The 18,195-nt window shown below is 38.4% G+C and overlaps 2 protein-coding genes across 5 annotated transcripts in view; one reads left to right on the top strand and one right to left on the bottom strand.

Moving 5' to 3' along the window:
* The window catches only part of NPY5R (neuropeptide Y receptor Y5), a 163,939-nt gene that overhangs the window by 134,182 nt on the left and 11,562 nt on the right, over window positions 1-18,195 (top strand). For all 4 annotated transcript variants that reach the window (XM_074229029.1, XM_074229027.1, XM_074229026.1 and 1 more), the window contains 3 exons: window positions 6,217-7,573; window positions 13,644-13,720; window positions 15,321-17,272. The gene's annotated coding sequence lies outside the window, so the exon portion shown is untranslated. The remainder of the gene's footprint in view (window positions 1-6,216; window positions 7,574-13,643; window positions 13,721-15,320; window positions 17,273-18,195) is intronic.
* Window positions 2,148-3,507, bottom strand: NPY1R (neuropeptide Y receptor Y1). The gene is made up of 2 exons (XM_074227422.1): window positions 2,708-3,507; window positions 2,148-2,594 (listed from the first exon to the last, which is right to left on the bottom strand). The coding sequence occupies exons 1-2, from the start codon at window positions 3,401-3,403 to the stop codon at window positions 2,148-2,150; spliced, it is 1,143 nt and encodes a 380-aa protein (XP_074083523.1). The 5' UTR covers window positions 3,404-3,507.

The following is an 18,195-nucleotide window of genomic DNA, read 5'->3' as shown; positions in this document are numbered from 1 at the left end:
TATTATGTGTCTGAGGCCATTTTTGAACTCAGATACTCCTGACTCCAGAGCTGGTGCTCTATCCACTGCGCCACTTAGCCACTCTGATTTCACTGACTTTTTTAACTTACCTAAACAGCAAATTTTAATGGAATAGAAATTTCCAGGGATTCATAGGACTCCTTTTTCCATTTAGAATTGTACTCATACTATTTTGGAGAATGAGAAATGAATGGCAAACTGCAACTTTTCTAAATGAGCAAATGGGAGAATGAATATTTTAGGACAGAATTCTATCATATTGTTTCTAGTTTAACTATTAGATGGGAGAGACAGCATGGTATAGGATATAAAGAATCAACCTTGGAGTCAGGAAAACCAAGATTCTCATAGATACATTGTAAATACCACATAGAAGGAGTAATTTGTTATCAGAGAAAAGGAAGGAATTCCTTATTAGTACTTTAAAGTAGAACTATATTAAATACTTACAAATTTCAGGCTTTAGTTGGGCAAAATGCTAATATGCTCTGCCAGGGTCAACATGTCTAAGTCAGTATTGTGTTTTTAATAACAAATAAGCCAACATTTTATCTGAAGGCAAGACTTTGATTATTTTCTCTGAGGGTAAGAAAATTTCTATTATCATTATAGTGTTTAAAGTTTCTCCAAACTACTATGGGTATGCTATTTAGGATGAAAGTGAATATTGTTTAATAAAATAGACTTGACTCTAGTAAAGATAAAGATAAAGGGAAGGGCCTATGGAAACAAGAAAATGAGAGAAATATGTTTCTGAAAAAAGGAAATTTGGTATTCCTTAATTAGGGAAAGAAAAAATAAATTGCCATCACAATAAATGACAAACTACTAAGTTAATGCAACACCAATTTTATTAGAAGAACTGTCCAAGATTTTCAAACCAAACATTGATGTTTCATAGGTTGGCTAAGTCTTGTTGTGTTCTTCCAAGTAAATGTTTCTTGGTTTCTTGGTATACTTGTTTCTGAGATTCTTTGTTTCTTAGTTATTTAGTTTCCTTATTTCTTAGTTTTAATAATCATTCCAACATAGAGATACATCAATTAGGTATATATTAATTAGGTATACATCTATTAAATATATATGTATCAGTTGTTAACATAGTCACTTTAATATTCAATAGAGTATATTGTTTATAAGTGTACACAAGATATAATGAATTTCAATGGATTTATCTAACTATCATATACCCTTAATTGAATTATTGTATCCGGAGGTCCTTTGCTTGTTCCCTAGTGTTACATGATACTTGGTGTTTCAATATAATGTAGGCACCCTTTCATATCATTTTGTAACATTCTAGGCTTTTTAGCAATATCAAACAGGTTCTACTGGAGGAAATCTCTTCCATTCAAATGTATATGTTTATGTATTACTTGTAAATACAAGAATTGAGAGATTATTCCAATTATTCTGAAAAGCTTTTGCAGTCATGTTCCAAAATGGTCTTTATGAAAAGTTTTTCATTTAATTTGTGTGTCTATGTACTAATTTTCTAGATTAACAGCTGAGAAGTGATTTTGTTTTCTTATCCATGCAATGTTATATCAGATTCTAATCAATTAGTAGGAAATTAAATTCTCTGTTAAAGTCATGGATATTTGCATGGGTATAAGACCATTTTGAACTGGCAAGAAATAATATTTCACCTAAAAATATCACATTCTGTATGCTGATCTTTCACTTCCTCTGCAGTAGTCTATGTTATATAGTTCCAAAGTCAATGGACTGTTATCAGGATAGCTCTCCGTGTCTCCTTTACAGGGTGTAGAATCATTACTGAATGTAATATGTGATTAGTATACATGCTGATAGTCAACTTTTTGTTCAATATTCCATTGAAGTAAATATAATCTATGTGTTTCTATTTCTATAATTGTTTCACAAATACGTTACATGACTGTAATTATTGAGACTTTGAACAGAAACAGCTGATACAAGTAAATCCAAAGTCTTTCTATTCTGATCTTACTTCAATCACAGCCACAACTCAAACAGCAAGACAATATAGGCAAAGCCACACATCCTAGAGGAGGAGAGGGTTACAGAATTGTGTGACAGGTTGTGCTTGGTGTTAAAACAGCTGTCACCTGGGTTCTGTAACCCTCACCCACTTCAGATCCTCTTCAGACTTCTTCTTCCTCCCCAGGAGCCTGGGAGGCCTCACCACGGGCTTGCCTATGAGATGTCTTGGAGTCATCCGTATTCATGGTGGACATAGCGATGGTCTCGTAGTCTTCATTACGGGACCTGAAATCACAGAAACGAAAGAGAGCCTGCAAATCTTTCTGGAAATTCTTGTTAAGGAACCCATAGAAGACAGGGTTGACACAGGTGGAAATCATCGCCGTCAGGTGGCACAGGAGGAACAGCAGGTTGTGGTGGCAGATGGAGATCAACTTGTGGTTCCAATCAAACACCGTGTTAAAGATGGTCAGAGGCATCCAGCAGATGGCAAAGGCCACCACAATGGAGAAGAGCATCACGTTTATCCGGCGGGCTTCCTGGGCTCGATGCTTGTTCTCTCTGATCCTGTCCATCATGTCATTCCTCTTCTTCAGTCGAATATAGATCTGTAGGAAACAAAGCAAAAAATATAGCAATGTTCTCCAGCTCAGGCTGAAGACCCATTTAATGAAATTAAGGGATTAAAATAAATGTTTAGAGAATAAAAGTATTTTATTACCTTGAGGTAGCAGACAAGGATGAACACCAGAGGCCCAAAGTACTGCAGCACCAAGAGAATAGTGGTGTAAGATAGCCTGTGCACATTAGAAGGGAACAGATCGAAACACACATACTTGTCCTTAAAGGTTGGGACAGTGACATTGTGGAATGGCTCATCAGTCAGCACCTGATAAATCACAAAAGGCAGGGAGGCAGCCACAGAGAGGAACCAGATCAGGGCAACTGCTAAAAATGCATGGACATTACTTGGTCTCCATCCTCGGGGGTTAACTATAAGCTGATGGCGTTCCAGGGCAATAAGAACCAGAGAGAAAATGGAGACAGTGATTGAGACACACTGCACAAAAGGATTGAGTTTGCACATGGCCTCCCCAAAGATCCAGTGATCCATTAATGTGTAGACAAAAGTGAAGGGCAGACATACAAATGACACCAGAAGGTCAGAAAGGGACAGATTCACAATCAGAATGTTGGTCACATTTCTCAGCTCCTTTTGCTTTAGGATGATTCCTATCAAGGCCAGATTTCCAGAGACCCCTAAGAGGATGACAAGACCATAAGCTAATGCCATTGTAAATACCATAGTTACTGGTACACGGCATTTATTCTCTTCAATGGGTGCATATGGGGGGTGGGTGTCTGTATGGTTAAGAAATGATTCGTTGAAAAAAGAGGGATACAATGTGTAATTCATTGTGATGCTAATTGGTTATCTTTCTTTAAAAAAGTTCAATCTTCATGTAAAGTGCATTTACAAAAACTGGCTGTGAGCTCTTCATTTTCCTTGATAAACTTGAATCATCTGTAAAGAGAAAGTGTGCAAATTTGTTACTAATTTGTATCTTGTGGTTGATATTCATGCCAAGAAGTATCGTGTGTGTGTGTGTGTGTGTGTGTGTGTGTGTGTGTGTGTGTGTGTGTGTATGTTTTCAGTTTTATTAGGTATGAATTGCTTTAATGATTAGTACAATAGATTCTGGGGTCTGAGTTCAAGTGCCATTTCTACCATTTATATTCTGTATAACCTGGCACTAAATTTCTGTGATACTTTATTTCCATATCTGTAATATGAAGAAGGTTCAATCTCTAAGGTTGCTTTTCCCTTTGATCCTATGATCTTAAGGGGAAAATGGCAAAGGTAGAAGAAATAAAAGTACATATTCCTTATTTTGATTGTTATTTAGTATAAGGGAAAGTTTCTGTGGCATGTTCTGTGTTTATTAACTCTTTTTTGTATTGAATGGAAATGTATATTAATAAGAATATTTTTGCTATGCCATACCTTTTAGTACTTGTCCATCTTGCTGATTAAATCAACACTGATATTGGGTGAATCTTCAATTCAGGATATTTTCAATAAGAACTATCAGGAAAAGCAGACGGAATGGGAAGGGGAGGAACATATTTCACCTTCCTGAAAGAAAAATAACATATACAATTAGGAGGAAAACAAACAAGAGAAATAGGGAATGGGGTTCCAAAATGGGGGTGGGAAGTGCTACCATGATTTTAAATCAGTTAAATTTGGAAAATAAATTTATATATAATCACAAGTTGCTGAGTCATCATGAATTTTACAGGACTCATTTTAAATCAATACCTAGACTGGACAGTTCACCATTTACTCTTTTAGGAAAGGAAAAGACAACAACAGCAAAAAATAAATTAATATGCAAAATTGGGGCTACTTCATTAGTTACAGAGTACTCTAACAATGGACAGTTGGTTATGAACATCCAAAAAAGACAAGTATTTACTGAAGCAACCAAAAAAAAAAAACAAATAGACAGACAGTTATGATCTTTAGGAGCTAAAATCTGAGGAGACTTTAAAAAATACCAACTGAACTGTAACAAACTATAATTCTCCATCTGGGAACCTTGGACTTTGTAGACTTCAGGTCTATTTCCTTTATGCACATCCCACAAATTAAATTGTCTCACCTGACCCTGTAAGTTTGTCAGTTCATTTTCAAGTCATAAAATGAAGGAAAACATCTTTTACAGTGTCAATAGCCCAATCCCTCACCTTATTCTCTTTCCTCATGATCCCTTTAGCAATTTCAATGAAGAACAAATACATTGAGCACAAATAATTCATACTCCCATCAAAAGATAAAAACATGTAACAACACACCTGTGAGGTTGTTTTCTGGGTATTTCTGGAGAGCTCAGGTCTCTATGATCACAGAGATGACACCGGTGACAAGAGGATAATCAGGAGGGTTGTTAGATCTGGGAAGAAGGAAAGTTAAGTTCTTTCTATATGATCAAAATTAACCCTAATTACACCTCTGATCCACTACCCAATTTGGGAAGGAACACCCCCGGGCTGAATATCCCTGTTACATCACTCCCATTTACATCCCATCCCTAATGCCAATGCTCCTGGACCCATTTTTTCCCTGGGTGGGGCGCAGAGGAGATGAATGGAGCTAGAGAGAAGCTAACCTTTAGGAAAAGAAACACCAACACTCTTCTCAACCAAAGTCAACTACATATGTCTGGCGACCAAACTTGCTCCCAAAGCTCCCCCGCCCTCGCCCACTTAGCCCCTGAGCAAACACCTGCTAAGTTGCTTAGAATGAGAAAGACCATAGACTCAGTTTCCCCAGAAGAGATCAGGGAATGCTGCCCTCGGGTCTTCGAGGAGAAAAAAAAAGAATTGGGGGCAAAGTGAGGTGCAAACTAAGAGTCACATTTGATCGCGCCTGGTAGTGTTACCCTAAGTCCTTTCAGTCCTCACCTCCCTCCCTCACTCCCAGGGATCAGAAGAGAATTTGAACAATTTGCACAAACCTTCAGGCTGGACAGCTCAGGTCCCAGCCGGGACCAAGAGCAGCGTCGGGAACCCCCGAGCCCGGGAGTCAGCAACGCTCAGCTAAAGGCAATAAAGCAGATAAACCTTTAGGTTAAGGCGCTAAGAGACCCCCCCCCCCCCAATCCCAACTCCAGCTGCTCCCCAGAGCCTCTTCCTCTTGCCCCCCAAGCCCTCCTGCCTTTGCTTCTCCCGCCCGCCCGCCCGCTCTCCATCAATCCCTTTTGAAGGGAGACGGGAGAGTTACCTCCTCTTGAAGAAGATCTGTCCAGCTCTCTCCAAGAGAAGAAGATGGTGAGGACTGGAGAAGGGAGTAGGGAGCCGGGGGTATTTCTTCAGTTCGGGAGCCTAAGGGAGATTGATGGACAGGTTTGGGAACGCCCCCTTAAAGCTGAACTCCTCCTTAGCCAAAGTATCGCATGATGCTGCACCCAACGGAGTGAGGCCAGAAGATCCCGCAACAACCCCCCCCCCCCCCCCAAGTACCTATCTGGGAGGGGGAGGGTTGCCTAGGAATTCTAAAGCAATGCAATGGAATAGAGAAACTATATTGTCAGAAATGATCATACATGAATACACGTAGGAGAAATGGGCACAAACCATCAACCTCCTCTGACTCAGCCAGGCAATTATTAGGAAGAAAATTTATGATTTTTAATCAATTCTACTGTATTTCCATTTTGTTTGCAGGTCGATGCCACCTTGTGGCCGAAATTATGAAGAGCTGGGCAACTTGATGCGCATAGTAGAGTGTTTACCGACCGCAAAATCCAGGGGAATTATCAGACGGATAATTGTAAATAAGATTTCTTTGCTTGCAATCGCACCTCTACATACCGTACTTCCCCTCGGCTGTCAAGCCCCAAGCCTCTTTGGCTCTCCGAGGCTACTTCTCGGTCAAGGTCAGTAAGGCGCTCACACACACACTGTGACCGCCACTTCCTAGCCGAGAAAAAACGGACCCTGAAAAAGTAAGGGCAGTGGATCCGGGACAAGTCACGTCTCTTTCCCCTTAGATCGAGAAGGACGAATTGACCCTAGGACCGTTTTAAGCTGCAAAGATAGTGCACCGACTTGATTTTGTCCCTTAGCCTAGGTGCTTTATTGGGAGGGGGGGAGCATCACTGTAAATAGCAGGGATTCCTCACTGGATAGAAAGGGTTAACGCGCTCCTCTCGGTATCTGTAGTTACCAAGCATTAGGGAGAACTGAGCCGATTGCACTTTGAAGACCCTCCTGGTATAACTTGAGACCTCTGACTTAGTACTGAGGCAACCTACGGCAGACTTTCGATAAGTCTTGATTACAATAGAAAAAGTCAACATAAGGGTCTGTCTTGCCGGAAAGGAAGCTCTAATGCCCGATAACTAAAACAAACTGCTAGGAAACCGAATTGTCTGAAAAGGCTGGCTGATAAAGACATTGCAGCCCAGAGTGTCTTTGCAGGCTTTGAAGGGCTGGCTCGATTCTAAAAAGCTTCCCAATTTTAATGGGAATCGAGTTTCCACTTCTGTCTTCAAACCAGGAAAGAAAGTTTCCAGGAGATATGGGACTCTTAGCTTTGCAGTGCTAAGAAAGACATCCTGCTTGTCTTTTTAAGCCCAGTTGATAATTAAACAACTCTTTTAAGTTTCACAGCTTGTATATATACATATATATATATATACTTATAAATTAAACAACTCTTTTAAGTTTCACAGCTTGTATATATACATATATATACTTATAAATATACATTTATAAGTATATATAAATATATATTTTTTTCCCAAAGACTAAGTCAGAATAGTGCAAAATCAGACAGGTCCTTCCAAGATAGAAAAGAAAGGCTTGTGGTCCCAGCCCCGGACTCTGGATCTCTCTTAGGAGGACCAGTCTACCTAACTAACAGAGTTCATAAAGGCTCTTCAACAGAAGGTTCATGACCCTTGGGTGGTGACCTTTCTTATCCAAAGCATCTCATGATATTCATTAATAACGCATGGAGGAACTTCAATTTGTGCTCACCTGGAAAAAGCTCCCTTCATTGATGTACTGAAGATTTTCAGTAAGTAAATCTTTTTATGTAGATAATGCTGTATATGCATGCATGGATGTATAAGTAGGTATTTGGGAAGGGAGTTCACAGGAATCTTTCTCAGGGACAACAAATGCATTTGCAATTAAATAAATACTTTATGTAGTCAAAAATAGGATTAGGTACAATAATATATATGTGAATATAAAAATATATAAATCTAGAGATAAAATAGGAACTTCAAAAATTCAGGTTGAACAGGTAAAAATGACAGATTCCTTGCTCTAGCCACAAAAACCTTCATTGCTGATGAAATCACAAGACATATTTGGGGAACTTTAAGTTTTCTAAGATTAGATACTTAACTTTTTAACTCTTACATTTATTTTATTTTCTTAATTTGGAGTCTAGATTATTTCTATAATTAAAATAATTCTATAATTAAAAGGCAAGCATATTTCAATCATTTTTCGATGGTAGTTTTCAGCTCCAAGGTATAAGTTTTAAGGAAAGTAACTAAGTTTTAAGAAAAGTAACTAATTTACTAAGAATATAACTTTTTTATGATATGTTGCCATATTTCTGTAAATTTAGGATTCAAGAACACAGTTTCAAGATAATCCAATGGTATTGAGAGGCATAGAGAAATCATTGCAGGGCTGCTCTTATCTTGCCTTTTCACTGAAAGTGAATTTATAAGTTATATTCACAGCTAAACAAAATATATTAGTTTCTATTCCTGAAGAATTAATATTAGAGATTGCCTCCATCACTAAATTTTGGAAGCAAATACAACCAGTACCAAAATATGATTTTTCTCTGAGTGAAGTGGTAGAAATGGAGATAGTGATAATGCTCAACTAAATGATTATTCATGCCATGAGAAAATTAGTCTATTGAAGTATTTTGAAATCCATTTTTCTTTCTCCATTGGCAATTGCTCCTCAAAAGAGGTAACTCACATAAGAGTTCTCATTTGTAAAGTAAGAATAATTCAATAACCTGATGTAGAATAACCCAGTATGTTTTTATCATGAGGTAGTATGGAAGAGTTAATATAAATAAGGAACTTTGAACTCAGAAGCAACTGGCTATTAAAAAGGTCTTCTGTTTCTAGAGCAAAATTATTCACTTTTTTGCCATTAAACTCTGGAACCCCAAAGGGTAGAGCAACATTTATTCTGAAGTTAGAAACTGAATAAAACCCCTCCAAGGTGTTTCTGTAAAGGGAAGGAAAAAAAGAAAAATAAATCTTAAAACTTCTACCTAAACCTAGAGACCATTTCCTTTGGTATGTTTGTGAGTCTGACCACCAAAACTTGTACAACAGAATTAGACTGAATTCAGGGTCAAAGTAGGCTTTAATACCCTTAATTAAGAAGTTTTTTTCTCTTCCTATTAGCTTCAGGTTCTACTGGTCTTCCTCTGAAAATTTCTTTTGCTAGGCATTTTAAAAGCTGAATCAGGACTTGCCCGAATGTCCTTTCTTGGGCAAGAGTTTTACTAATTTTTATTTACCCTGATGATGGTCTGTGTCTTCTTTAATTGAAAGTTTGTCACTGTGCTCACATATATTATTTTTCCCTTAATTTTTTTTAAAGTCTCAATGATGAATGTTGCAGAGATGAAGGGCAACAATGGTTTTGATGCAGGGGCATGATTAGTCAAGGGGACCTATACAATGAAAACCACACATGAAGAAGTTGTTCATAGCAAAAACTAATCTGGGTTGTATCAGTATACCTGAAGATTGCAAAGGAGTCACTCTAGACTGGTTTTGCCTGAATTGAATGGATTGCTTTAGTCAAATACTCCTTTGTCTAACTTCCTAACTAACTTTCCTTATTATCTGAACCATTAGTTGATCAAAATAATATACCAAGCACACATCTATGCTCATATATTGAACCTGAAAAAACATTTCTCTTAGGTATATGTACTTCAAATAATATTTGATGGTTTTATTTACAGTTTAAATGATGAAAAGGGGCTTTTCTTCTAGAAAAATATAAGTAAATATGCTCATATCTCACAACCATATATTTGATCATTTCCTACTCTTTTCTTTATGTACCTGAATTAGTGATTTCAATTTTAGAATAGGAGATAAAAGAGTATTAGGATATCAAGTTTATTCAACAGTTTCATCATATATATTTTTTTCTTTATCATATAACTTGTCTAGTACCAGACCCCTTAAGGAAGGCTCAATATATAGATATAGCTAGATACAGGATATCCACTTAACAAGTATACAGAAATTAATTTTTGGTTGGGGAATGAATTATCTTTTGTCTCAATAGAATACAGTCCTAAAAGGGACTACATGTGGCATAGGACATATTAAGATTTAATCTCTATCTAGTTACCTACCTTTATTACTTTTTTTTTCTATATGGCAAATATCATTTAATCCTTCTTATTGAAGTAAAGTAGCAAAGAAAATTACCCTTAGCTATCATGAAGATTTCACCCTTGGCCAGATGGACTAGCCAGAGAGAAACTTCCAAGGTAGTCATGCCAAATTTAGTATTCAATGAAAAGGAGAAATAATAATAAAGACCTACATCTTTATAGCACTGATACATTTATAAAATACAAAACTTAGCCTAACCCATAAGTTCCTTGCTACCAACCTACAAGGTAGGATGTACAAGTATTAATTACATTTACAAATGAAGAAGCTTAGGTTCTGGAAGATCAGATAACTTATCCAAGGTCACACCTTCAAATAGGAAAAGAGTCAGAGACCACCCCAAAACTCAAGTGTCTTGATTCCAATGCTCTGTCCATTGTATCAGACTACTCCAAAAATTCAATGTAATTATGCCTAGATAGCAGGTTTTCAAAATCCCAAATTAATCTGACCTATTTGTTTTGCCTTCTCAAGGACTTCATTTTAAATGTTTTTCTTTACAGCAGTATTTCTCCCTTTGGTAAACATAGGGAGATATATATTTCACATATATATTTCACATATATTTTTATTGCTTCTTTTGAGCTTTTTCTATTTTTTTATCTATTTTCTCCTATGCTACTTGGGAATGCCTCAAAGTCAGAGTCCATGTCTTTGCTTTTTTTTTTAATTAGAGGCACAACCAGTTGTTTCCAAAGTCCCTTCTGGATCTAAATATATGATATTAACCTGTTATGAGTAAACATATGGATAATATATTTCTGAAAGTGCTAAAAAGCTTTGGATTCTAGTTTATCTTTTTCAACAGTGCTTATCTTTGCCCAGGATATTTTTTTAAGTACTCTATTCAAAACTATAGCTAAAATAAAGAAAGAAAAAAGGAAAGAAAATATTTTTAATTCTTTTGCCATTTATAAATAGTTGTTATTTTTAGGCTGGCAGAAATTTTTATGCTTGTAACCAAAATTTGTAAATATGAATCTTGAAAAACTAATAGACTAAGGAAATTGATTTTAAAAATCTGAAAAAATAAACAGATTTTTTTTTGGTTGCTCAGTAGCAGGAACTTTTTTTTGGGGGTTTGGATTTCATCTAAGAGAAATACTTAGCAAAAGCAGAGAAAGAGAGGAAAGGGGGGAAAGCATAGAATTCAAAGTCAATATTAAGTAATTTTTTTCTTTTATCCAATAACTAATCTAGGGTCAATCCCAAATTCTAGAGAAGTAAGTACTTCAATGGTTCATCTTATGTATATAGATATATATTGATTTGCTTATATATATATATATATACATACATATTCATAGTGTTTAGGTTATACATGCATGTTTACTACTATATAAACATATGCAGAATGGGTAATATAATAATACAAGACTTAATAATTGAATACAGACTATTCCTCTCTCCCCAATCTCTTTTATTGCACATATGAATGTAGGCAGGCATATATACAAATATATGTTATATAAAGTATAAACAAAATATGTCCATTGGGGAGGGAATTTCAGGATAAAAAGGTTGTAAATTATATATGGTTATTCTTCAGTGCTTTATTTAAAATTTTTTCTGGTTTTATAAAAAAAGGTTATGACCATGGAAAGTTATCTTTTGCTGGGTTATTTTTTGAGGGATAATAATACAACATTTGTAATGCCGGTTAGTGCCATAGGACTGATACTGGTTTGCTTAGAATAATAATTCTAACCACAAAAGGCATTTTTTTTGAAGGGACTCTTTAAGAATATTCTATCTATTCCTTAAAACTAGAATAGTGTCCAGTTTTAGAGGTTGCCTATCTATATTTATAAGACAAATTGTTATATCTCTTAGGAGTAAGTATAGCAAAATGTTTCATCAAAACAATTTTTGATTTATAAGACAAATTGTTATATCTCTTAGGAGTAAGTATAGCAAACTGTCTCATCAAAACAAATTTTGCTTACTTATTGCATTGGCCTTTTCTTCATTTTTATAAAGTACTGAGAATATTTGGCAATGATAGAATTATTGAATAATAGTATTTATATAATGCCTTTTAAAAATAACTTTCATGTTATATGAATTGTCTAAGACTTTTTAAACCCTATTTTACATATCAATAAACTAAGTCAAAGAAGTTAAATAACTTTATCAAGATTATAGGACTAGTAAGTGCTGAAGTTGAAACTAGAACCTAGGTTCCTACTATTCAGGGATCCTTTCCATTATTCTAAACTTTTCCTCTAGGAGTAGTTCTTAATTTACCAGATAATTTTCAGAGTACCCTACTATGATGATTTAGATTCTGATCAAATAATTTCCCCAAATTAAGAGGGTCTTTCTGTTCTTTGTCTTCAAGTTGTGTTAAAATGCAATAAAATATTCAAAAAAAACTGTGGGCCCTGTTACTCACAAATTTAATCCAGATATAGATTTTGATCATGTTTTGTTGCATAGCATCCAAAATACTGAAAATATTTTCTATTTTTCTTAAGGGTTCAAAACTACCTTCAAAGGTAATAAGAAATCTTCCAAACTTACTTTCCTGTCTCAGGAGAAATCAGAACATCTGGAAAAGGGCTACCTACATTTTTTTTCCCTGCAGGATAAACAGGATTCAAATTAATTTTTCAAACAGGAATTTTCTAATTCTTGAGTGGACATAGAGGGCAGAAAAAGTGAATATTATAGATTCTGTACCTTTTCTCTCATTTGAATTTTACTAAGATTTTTTTAAATGAATTCTACAAATGCCAGAGATTTGTCTTGCAATTCTCAGGGAAATAAGGGGGGGGGGAGCAAAGAAAAAAGTTATTTGGCATATTCTTGCAATTTAAAATTTCAACTTTCTTTGAAAAAGAATTCTTAACACTTTAATTCTTTATGTACATTAAACAAAATATATTATAGTATCTACTTAAAGATTTAATTTGGAATCACAATTTAGATCATTTCAATTATTCAAAAGTATATGCTTCTGTTGTGGGGAAAGTGGGTAAGTTAATTTGTATTTTCATTATGTTGACCTTTTCCTTTCAATGTTCTAATTAGTCTGGCACATATTAGATATTTCATAAATATCAGTTGAATTGAATGAATTAATAACAGTTGTTTTATCTTAAAGGTTCATACTAGTACAATATAAGTTGACTAAGAAAGGGGGAATGTTAGCTTATAGATATGTTATTCTAATTTCTATGACTTTCTTAGGTGATTATGATGAAATTTATTGGGAAGTTTGTGGGATTTTAAAAAAATTCCAAATGTATGTTAAAGGATATTTGTCACATATGAAGATATTTTAAAAGGAAGACTTAAAGATTTTCAATGAGATTCCAGATTAAAAAAAAAAAACTATAGAAAAGTGAACACAGTATACTGAAACCAGGGAGAGGCAGAATTCTACAAGCTGAATCCCGGGACTAATCTAGTGAGAGACTGCCGGGTTTTGTTTCTCTTTGAATTACATTTTATGCACTGATGCTGCAGGTGGTTTTTCTCAATGTCAGCCCACCGACCCTATTCTCACTGCCAATTCTGATCTGACTCTTAAGATTGGGGGAGATAGGGCTTAATAGGAATAAAACTTTATCAAAGGGGGGGGGAGTGCCCCAAAGAGGCGTTTAAAAGTTCACTCCCATGTCTTTGGTTATTAGCTACCAAGTCATAAAGTTGGATCTTTCTGCGTGGTTTATCTAACAGGTCCCCACAGATGACCTGTGGAATGGTAACCACTTAACCAAGCAACAAGAGTCTCCTTATGCTTCGACGACTATTCGGTAAGATCGCGTTGCCGCCGCAATTTGCGCTTCCCCCAAAGAAGTTTGGGGACTTTGTATTTTCCCCCGGGGAAGTTTCTGCGTGTTGACAGCGCGCCAGAATGACCTCCCTACCTGAGGACACCTGCACACGATATTTGCACCCGGTGTATAGAGCACACTTCAAAAGCCAGCACTTAGGAAAAGTTAACGGGGAAAACAAGTCACACTTTCTCCTTGGGACGAGGGGGTCTTCACACTCGGACTCCCGCTGCCGGGGGGACCGCAGCAAGTCACTTCACTTTTCTAGCCTCAGTTTCCTCAAGTGTAGAATGAGAGATAGAAGAGAAGATGCCCCAAAGTCGCTTCCAGTTGCAAATCCTGTGGTTCTAGGGGTGCCCACCCGAGCACTCGCTATGCCTTTTGCGCACTGGCCGACGCACATTAATGCATCCCAAAGTCCCGGCCAAGTCGTGATTCGCCGCAACAGCGAGCCTTCACAGAGGCTGCAGTTGGCCAAGTCGGCCGACCCCCGGGAAACCCCCAACCATAATTGTTTACCCTTTCCTTTTGGACTCCCCCTTCCCTGCCCTGAAACTCGCACTTGGAAATAGTCCCGGCAAGCTTTCAGGCCACCTTGGCCGCACTTTCTGTCTGACTCCGCTAGTGCAGGGATTCCGCGAAAGATTTGCGGACCCCGGCCCCTAATCAGAGTAGGTCGTATAGCCCCCCCGCCCCCCGTCCCCGCGTGTTCTAGCCGATTCCGGGCTGCTTTGATGAGAAAGCCGGTCCTTCTATTGATGCGCTTTAAAAATTAAGAGAAAACGTCTGAATTTGGAGCGCGGCCGCTCAAGATGCCTGAAGGCACCAGGGGATCCTTTCTTGGCGAGCCTCATTGAGGAGACCCTGAGGGGCAGGGGGCACTGGGAGGGGGCACACAACAGCCCCCTAATGCAAGCGCCCCGAAAAGTTAGGTTAGCGTAACTATCTGGCGCAGAGATGCAGCAAGCGCTGCGTGCGGGCACGTCTCCCTAGTGGGGTGGCGACCCCCTGAAGGGTTGGAACTTCCCTTGCCCAGAGGTACCCTATGAGCCCCCGAGTGGGATAAAGGAAGCATCAGTTCCTCAGCAAAGGGGTCTTCAGCTTCCTCCCGAGAGCCCCAAGCTTTTGGGAGGTTGCTGCCTTAGCGGCTACAGACGCAGGGTGCTGGGATTTGGGAAGTGACTATTGCAGGGCTGGCGCCCCGCAGAGGGTCCCTGGGGGTCAGCAAGGGCAGGCTGGCTAGATCGTGCCCCCAGAGACACCTTTCCAAATCGTGCGCCGCTTCCCTCCTCCCCCCTCCCTCCTCCACCTCCTCTCCTCTTCCCCCTCCCTTCTGCCTCCTCCTTCCCTCCTCCTGGTCCTCTCTTCTCCACTCCGCTCGTCCCTCCCCCGCACCCCCGCACCCCCCCGTTCCCTCTCCCCCCTCCCCCCTTACTCTTTATTATCCCCGGCTCCTCGTCCTTCTCCCCACATCCTTCTCCCTCTCCTACCATCACCACCACCACCACCTCTCCTTCCTCCCCTTCCCCTTCCCCTTCCCCTCCCCTCCCACTACCTATTTCTCCGGCTTCTTTTCCAGCTGTCTCCGCTCCTGGAGAGCGCGAGAGAGAAGGCGCATTGGCTACTCTGGATCCGGTACCCGGGCAGCTGGAAGACCTCGCGAGCGGCTGGGGGCGCTTCGAGGTACAGTCTCCTGTGAGTCCCAACCAGCCACCCACCTTCCAGACGGGCAGGAGGCTGGGGAGATGGGCTCTGGGAAGGTGATAGAATTGGGAGTTCGGGACCACAGGGGGAGCAAGCAGACACTGCAGCCGGGGAGAAACGGCTTCGGGTCGGGGAGGGGCAGAAGGAGCTCCCACCCCTCTGCCGGTTTCGGGGGTTGGGTGTTTGGACTCTGGCAGGAGGTTAGACCGGAATAGAAGCAGAACTGGGGGGGAAAAGGAGGAATGCGACTGCCCGATGAGGCAAACGAGGAAAGAAAAAAGAGAGACTGCAGAAGTAAACAGGTCGCAGATCTCCCAGTAGAGAAGATCGCCCCAGCCCTCCAACTCACCAATTGCGAGAGCGGGGCTGGAGCGTCAGAGTTCCCAGAACATTGGTAGCGCAGGTAGCAGTTTCTCCGCAAAGAGGGGAGGGAGGCTTGACAGAAGTCGCCTCAGTAATCTTAGCCCCTTTTGGAAGTCTAAATACAAAATCCCGGTAAAGAAGTCAGCTGGGCAGCAGAGACAGGAGCGCTGCCTCTAGAACCAGAGGACACGGGTTTTACCAAGTCTGGGACCTTGAGGCAAGTCATTGAACACTTCCTGAGACTCAGTTTCCCCTATCATAAAATAAACGGGCTGGACTAGATGACCCCTAAGTTTCCGTCCAGTTCTTAGTCCCATGACAGCCTGTGTTTATTTAGTCGCCCCCCTCCCCTTTCCAGGCTGTCTCTGCCACAAAAACTAAAAATGCCATCCGGTGCCACTGTGGCAAGCCTTCAGGGGTTCCTCTTTAGTAGGTGCAGCTGAAAACCTGTCTAGCATCTGGATCAGGATAGGAAGTGAGATGTCCGAACTGCTTTACAAAGCAGCTGACAAGCCAGTGCGCACAAATTCACAAGCAAAGTGTGAAACAGAGAACTCGAACCAAAAACTTCAGAGTTTTTCAATTTGTCTTTAAATGGAATTAGGCAGGAGCCGGTAAGAATAAGGCGCACTGAAAATAGCCCAAGGCTCTTGCAGTAGAAATTGCTGCCGCCTCAAAATCAGATTGAAATTTCATTTTTCACTTAAAATTTGTAAGGGTACAGTGTTAGAAATGAGGGGAAAAGAGGGAAAGAGGAGATGGTGGCTGGCTTACAAGTCTTTTCCAGTTTAAATGTCATCAGTTTTACTTAAAAATATGTCTGCATCAGGATTTGGGGATTTCTGGAGACAGAAAGGAAAATGCAGATGTTTGGTATTTTGGTTGATGGGGTAATTATCAAAAGGGAAATAATGGAATATATTTAATTATCTTTGCATGTTTGACATTCTTTATGATAATAAATAATTATATCCAACAAGTAATTGACTTAATCACAAGAACCTGCTTAATCAGAGTTTCTGAGTAAATTCAAGTCTGATTCTTTTCTCAGTGCTAACTTCTCTTATGATATACTTGAAGCTTTTTCAGGTTCTGATCAGGAAAACCCCATTCATCTCAATATCATATTATATAAATTCATTCATAAATATTGAAATACAACTGTGGGAAGCCACGGTTTAAAGGTGATTTAAAATTTTTTCTTTCACTTTCATTCATTCATCAACTATGTATTGATCTCTTCTTATTGCCTAAGAGAATTTTTTTTTCTCCTCAGTATTGAAGGATCTATGTAAACTGAGCAATGTCCTGGTACTAAATTAGCATGTGAAGACTGTCTGAAGATTAAAATGATAGTATCTGATTGTCTTGACTTTGTTTTCTCAGGCTGGTGATTGTGAATATAGGGAATAAAAGGCATAAATGAGAAAGGAAATTGGAAATTGTATGTCAATATACATGAAGGTACTAGTATTTGTGACAAATAATGTTGAAATATTTCATTTGTTTAAATCCCAAATTGTACAGAAAAGTTCATATGTCCCCCACCCCAATAATTGTGACACATGATTATAGGATAATGGTAGAGAAGACTGTTAAAAAAAATTAGAATGACTTTTCCCATCTTGATTTTTTTTAATTGTAATTTTCAGGAGAAACAAGTCATGGCATAAATTTAAGGGAAAAAAATTTAGGTATTTCTAAATTACAAGAGCCAATGAAAATTTTGCCTTTTCTAATATTATATAGTTTCCCTTGTTTAAAATGCCAATTTACAAAAAAAGTTAACTTTAAGATCACAAACTTTCATGAAAAGATTAATAAAAAAACTTTCATGAAAAAATACATATAAATTGAACAAAATACCTAATGAACACACAGACCTAAAAAACTAATTATTTGGGTGGGGCTAATTGTTGGAAACCCTCCAGGAAGAGGTAAAATTGTTATTCTGGTTGTATTCTATAGTGGTAATATAATTTCTCTACCTTTTGGGACAGATAATCCCAAGGACCTGAAGTAAACTCCTTCCAAAACATGAAAGACTTGATATGAGCCTTTTCCAGTACTATAATCGCTTCATGCGTTTACCAAAAATGAATTAGGCACCTGTTTATTCAAGGAGCCTAGTTATGTGTTCTATATACAAAGATGAAATATCATAGCCCCTGCTCCCAAGGAGCTGACAGTCTATTAAGGGGTCATGCAAACATACAAAAAAAGGTAATATAAAGCGAAATATGAAAAGTGATTGACAGGTCAAAGAACAAAGATATACAAAGAATGTGGTATAAGAGGTTCTAAAACTTCAAGTCCTACTGGGATAATCATGGTAGACTTGAGAAATGGAAAAAAAATGCTGACCTTGGGGTCAGGAAACTTGTTCC

Source organism: Macrotis lagotis, chromosome 3 (genome assembly GCF_037893015.1).
Source record: "Macrotis lagotis isolate mMagLag1 chromosome 3, bilby.v1.9.chrom.fasta, whole genome shotgun sequence".
Lineage (NCBI taxonomy): Eukaryota > Metazoa > Chordata > Mammalia > Peramelemorphia > Peramelidae > Macrotis > Macrotis lagotis.
Note: the sequence above shows the minus strand (reverse complement) of the source record. Positions and strands in the feature narration are given on the sequence as shown.